The following is a 5,949-nucleotide window of genomic DNA, read 5'->3' as shown; positions in this document are numbered from 1 at the left end:
AACCTCGTATATAACCTTCAAACCGACCTACATCAAAATTTCGATAATATTTTAGTGTTATTCATTATTTTCTATCGATTAACTTTCTACCTTACGCTAAGTCACTAGTTGAAGTAATCCACTTTAATTTTAAGGTATTTTAAGGAAATGCACTAGTACTTTAAATATTTATTTAAGAGAAAACTTTGCACGATGTAATCTTAATGACGTTTTGGCACGTTTTTATATCTTTTTCTTACATTTTTCCATCCTCACCCGGTGCCGGCGGCCTGACAGCTATGCTTGTCGGTTGGATATCGCAGGCAGCTTCACACTCCTGCGATGCAGCGCCGCTGCACCAGTGAGGTAAATGAGTAGGTGCGGTGTCGCACGAAGGGCGTACGCAACAGTCCCCTCCAGTAGTTGGACCCTGGTCCGACTCACTCTCCTTTGCACCTACTTCTAACACTGCCAGTTTGACCACCGGCCTTTCGAATAGTCCAACGGCAGTCTGGACTACCGCCGATCGAACTTGTCCGTCCTTTGAAGTCTTCACCGATACAATACGTCCTTTGGGCCAACAGTTCCGTGGCAAGCTGGGATCGGTAACGACTACGACTTCACCAACCGCGATCGGCCTTACTGGGTAGAACCACTTTGTTCGACGCGTGATAGTTGGCAGGTACTCGGTCACCCATCGTTTCCAAAACTGGTTCGCCAATGCCTGTGACGCCTTCCATGACCGTTGTAGCATCAACGGGCATTCGTCGTATGGCACCAGTGGCTTCGATCCGTCCGATGAACCCAGCAGGAAGTGGTTGGGAGTAAGCGCCGGCGAAGAATAATCGTCCACGGGTACGTGAGTCAACGGTCGGCTGTTGATGATATTTTCTACCTCGATCAGATAGCTCCTCAGTACCTCCTCCGTGGAGACTCGTTGTGGCTTGACCTGGTACAGAACTTTCTTGACGGATTGGATGAGCCGCTCCCAGCAACCACCCATATGCGGCGACGCAGGAGGGTTGAAGCGCCATGTTGTCCTCGTGGTGGTAAATTCCACCATGAGCCTCTCCTGGTCCAATGCCGCTACCGCCTCTTTAAGTTCCCTGTCCGCACCCACGAAATTGGTCCCACGATCGCTAATTATTTCCAACGGAGTTCCCCGTCGAGCAAAGCAGTTCCGCAGAGCTAGGATACACGAGCTGGTGTTCAACGAGGCAGCCAACTCGAGGTGTATCGCTCGAACCGTAAGGCACGTTACAATAACTCCCCAGCGCTTTTCATGATGACGTCCTACAACGGTCCGAAGAAGTCCACGCCCACGTACGAGAACGCGCGCACGAAGGCTGCCATCCTTGCCTTCGGTAACGAAGCCATCATCGGGGGTGCTGGTGCAGCGCGTTGTATCTCGCATAACTGACAATTTCGACGCACTCGATCGTAGACCCTGCGAACTCGTGGGATGTGGAATCCTTTGCGCACTTCGTTCACACAGGTTTCGTGGCACTGATGATGATATCGCAGATGAACGTCACGTACGAGAAGAGCAGTAACGGGATGCTCTCGAGGGAGTACGATGGGGTACCTGCTGCTCTCGTCTACGAAGTCGCATTCGCCCAACCGACTGTGGATGCGCATCACGCCCCGCTTGTCAACGAACGGACAAACCTTGAACAGGCTGTTCTTCTTCTGGAGTCGGCGATCACCCGCTGCTAGGATTGCTAGTTCATCTGCGTAGACATCTTCCTGTGCTCGTTTGATTTGGAACACTTCCGCATTGAGAAACTCGTGCTGCGTTAGCGGCCCGACATTCCGTTGTTGGCCTTCCTTCTTCAGCCGGATATTGTTCACGAACCGTTGGACGAAAGCCGTAGCACGCCGTAAGCGGTACCACGATGAGAAGTTCTCTGGCAACAAAACGGTACGAACTCTCCCAACTGAATGGTGCATCACGCTTGAACGGATTTCTTCGGCGGTTTCCTGGCCATTTAGCGACGACTCCGGCCATTCCATTTTGGGTCTCCACAGGAACGATGTCCCGTTGAACCAACGACTTGCTGGCTTCAGATCCGGTTTGTACTTCCACTTTGTTCCGTCGTCAGCCACGTTCTCCTTTGTACCTATCCACCTCCATTCCGTAACGTCCATCTCTTCCAATATTTCACCCACGCGGAAAGCCACGAACTGAGAGTACCGGCGGTGATCCGATTGTAACCAGCACATGACGTCCCGAGCATCAGTCCAGAAATAACGACGGTCGACCTTGATAGAGTGGCCTGCCCCGATACTCTTGGCCAAGCGTGAACCGATGACTGCTGCTTGCAGCTCCAGCCGGGGAATGGAGACGAACTTGAGGGGCGCTACTCGAGTCTTGCTGCCGATGAGCGCACAATGAACATGTCCATTCCTTTCAATCCGGAAATAGGAAACGGCTGCGTACCCAAGCTCACTAGCATCTACGAACGTGTGAAGCTCGATCCTGGCTTCGTTGATGCTGGAGTCAGCCTGGTAGTAGCAACGCGGAATTTCTACCAACTCAAGCTCCGGCAAGGTACGTAGCCATGTATGCCACTTCTCCAACTCCTTTTCCCCGATTTCTTCATCCCATGCAGTTTTCGCTCTCCAGACCTCCTGCAGCAGTATCTTCAGGAACATCAAGTAATGTGCAATGAGACCTAACGGGTCGTAGATGGCCATCAGCGTCCGTAGCATGTCCCGCTTGGTTGGATGCTTGATTCCGGTAAGAAGGTCCTTGTTACGTTCCGTGCAGAGCTTGTAGCGAAAGACGTCTTTTGTTGTACTCCACCACATCCCAAGGACCTTTTCCATGGCAGGGTCAGCGCTCATCTCCATTGACTTTTCCGGCTGAGTGTTTTCTCCGAGGGCTTCCAGCACTTTGGTTGAGTTCGACACCCAGTTTCTCATGAGGAATCCGCCTTGTTGGTGAATGTAGCGTACATCATTGGCCAGCTTGATGGCTTCCTCCTCCGTGTCTACGCTCGTGAGCATGTCGTCCACGTAGTGCCTCCGGTGGATAGCGTCGGCAGCAACAGGGTATTCGCTTTCGAAACGGGCAGCGTTTTCGTTCAGGACGAATAGCGCAGTGCTAGGTGAACAGGTAGCGCCGAACGTGACAACCTGCATTACATAGTCACATGGCTCCGTCGTTTCGTCGCTGGCACACCAAACGATTCGCTGACTGTCCTCATCTTGTGGGTTCATCAACATCTGATGAAACATTTCAGCTACATCACCTCCTAAGCCAATCAACCGCTCTCGGAACTTATATAGTACTGGTGGTAGAGCGTTTAGTTGATCCGGACCCTTCATCAACACGGCATTCAACGATACTCCTCCAAACGACGCGGCTGCATCGAACACGATTCGGACCTTGCCTGGTTTATTAGGGTTGAAGACCGGAAAGATGGGCAAGTACCAGGTCCGATCTCCCGTCCTCTGACTTTCCTCCGGGGTTAGCTTGCGGACGTACCCCTTGCTGACGTAGTCTGCCATCTTCGCTCTCAACGTCTCGGCCAGTTGGGGTTCGCGTTCCATCCTCTTAACCAGACAGTAATGACGTCTCAACGCCATCGACCTGTTGTTGGGTAGGCGTACGTCATCGTATTTCCACAAAAGACCCACTTGGTAGCGCCCGTTCTGGAACGTTGTACTGTCGCGTAGTTTTACCAGCGCTCGTTCGTCCTCCTTGGAAAGAAGTTGATTCTGCGGAGCTCTGATACCCAAACTGTCGAGCATGAAGTAGCTTTTTACGGTTTCGTGTAGAAAATCGTCGGATTCGTGAGAGTGGAAGCATGTATGGTAGCTGTACAGGGCAGTGTTTGACGCCGGACCATTCTCCGACGAGCAGGTTCCGTAGATCGTCCATCCAAGGCGTGTCTTGACAGCAACTGGTTCATTTGGCTTCCCTTCACGGCTGTCCAGGGAGTGGACCACTCGTACGTTATTCATCCCGATCAATATCTTGGGTTGAACGTTGCAGTACGATTCTATTGGCAACCCTTCAAGATGAGGGTACTCCTCCGAAAGCTTGCGAACGGAGAGAGATTGCGACGGAAGTTTCAACTCTTTAACCGTGTAGACATCTGTCAGGTTGTTTTGAGGACATCCGTTGTACGTGCCGGAAATGTTGAGAGAGACTCGCATGGCATCGTCTTCGTAACGGCAGGTATCGGCCGTCCAGTGGAGGCAGAGTGGATGGCTTTCGCCACGCAAATTCAACTCCTTCGCCAAACCTTCCTCCATCAGTGTCAAGGAAGATCCGCTGTCCAGGAACGCATAGGTTTGTACCTTGATCCCATCATTGTACAGCGTGACCGGAACGTACTGGAATAGTACAGCTCTGCTTTCTCCTCGGTGCGTGTTGCATGATCTGGTTTCTCTGGAACTGCTCGCGCTGACCTGCTGTGAAGTAGAAGTAGTCGGTGCCGAACTGGACGAAGACGACGCTATCGATTTATCTTTCGCGTCGTTGTGCATCATCCGATGGTGTTTGTATTGGCAGCCGTTTTTACCACACGACTTCCCGGACTTGCAGGGACCTCGATGACTTTCCAGGCAGCTACGGCATAATTTGTGTTCCCGCAGTGCAGCCCACCGAGCAGAAAGATCCATTGCAACGAATTGTTTGCACTTCTCCACTGCTAAGCAGTTGCCATTGCAGATGACACATCCACTATCAACGTTGCTTTGGTTGGCCTTCGGAACCGTCTCGGTGTGTGCGTTCAGAAATCCATCGTTCTTCCGTTCCCGGCGTGTCTTGTTGTCGAAGGAGCCCGAGAACTGAGGCATCGTCACCGTGCTCGCTGCTTCTGCTAGTTTGTACAGCCACTCGCTGAACTCCAACAAAGTTACCGATCGAAGAGACTGACGATGGGTCGCCCAATTCAGCCGAATCATCGGTGGGAGACGATCTACCAGATTGTGCAGCAGTGTCAAATTACACAGATGCTCCTCTAACTCACAGGCCTTCACTGTTGCTACCATGTTGCGAACGGCCAGCGCGAAATCGACGAGCGTACCCAGACGTTCTGCTTTGGGAGCGGGAAGAGTGTTTATCTTTTGCAGCAGCGAATGCACGATGATTTCCGGACGCCCAAACAGCATTCGCAACGTCGAAAGAACTTGATTCAGGTTGGCTGGTTGCAACAGCTGGCATTTAACCGCTTCCAATGCCTTCCCACGTAGACACTTCTGTAGACGAGCCATGTTCTCCTCCGCCGATAATCCGCAAAGGTTCGTTGTGTTCTCGTAGGTTGCGAAAAACAAGGGCCATTCATCCGGTTCCCCGCTGAAGATTGGTAGTTCCTTAGAGACTGCATGACGTGCGGCGATTTGGCTTTTATTGAGCAACGCCGTCCCCCCGGTGGCGGAAGGATAGTCGTGTAAGTCGTACGGATAATACTCTTGAGCGGCAGGACGCGGAAGACCAGCATATGGGGCAAATGCCGAAGCATTCGGGCGCTGAGTATGATTCGCGTGAGAGAACGTCGGAATATGCTGATGTTGATCGGTCGGGAGAGAAGCAAACGTCGAAGCGATAGGACGGTGGATAGGTGGAGGTGGATTGAACGCTGGTATGTTCGAATGATGATTGATACGAAGAGGGTAACGAGCAGGGAAATCGGGACGATGGTTGATTTCAGCTGGAATATCAACTGGAACGTACAACTGTTGCTGTTCCCGATGTAGAGCGAAAGTTGGCCCGTCGCGATCTTGGTGGACTGGGGGTGGTGCAAAGGGAGGCATATTTCTACGGTGAGTATTCACAGGCGAAGAATGAAAGACAGGATGGTTTCTTGTGTTGTTCGATTCGAAAGCGTTCCCTTCTAGACTACTTTGTCGTGCAGGAATGGCATTCCCCGTCGACTCGAGCAGAAGCTGAAATCTACGCAACAGAAACTTGCGTTCGATGGTTTGCTCTTCCTCTAGAAGTTGGATCCTGAGTTCGGC

At 51.8% G+C, this 5,949-nt stretch overlaps 1 protein-coding gene across 1 annotated transcript; it reads right to left on the bottom strand.

Moving 5' to 3' along the window:
• Positions 1-235: 235 nt before the first annotated feature.
• On the bottom strand, positions 236-5,745 carry LOC135717600 (uncharacterized). The gene is made up of 2 exons (XM_065239727.1): positions 1,519-5,745; positions 236-1,426 (listed from the first exon to the last, which is right to left on the bottom strand). Exons 1-2 carry the CDS (start codon positions 5,743-5,745, stop codon positions 236-238), a joined length of 5,418 nt encoding a protein of 1,805 aa, XP_065095799.1.
• Positions 5,746-5,949: the final 204 nt, after the last annotated feature.

The sequence above is a fragment of the Ochlerotatus camptorhynchus genome, unplaced genomic scaffold (genome assembly GCF_037179485.1).
Source record: "Ochlerotatus camptorhynchus isolate MF236.1 unplaced genomic scaffold, CSIRO-AGI_Acam_v1.1 ptg000062l, whole genome shotgun sequence".
Taxonomy (NCBI): Eukaryota; Metazoa; Arthropoda; class Insecta; order Diptera; family Culicidae; genus Ochlerotatus; species Ochlerotatus camptorhynchus.
This window is presented reverse-complemented; position numbering and strand designations above follow the sequence as displayed.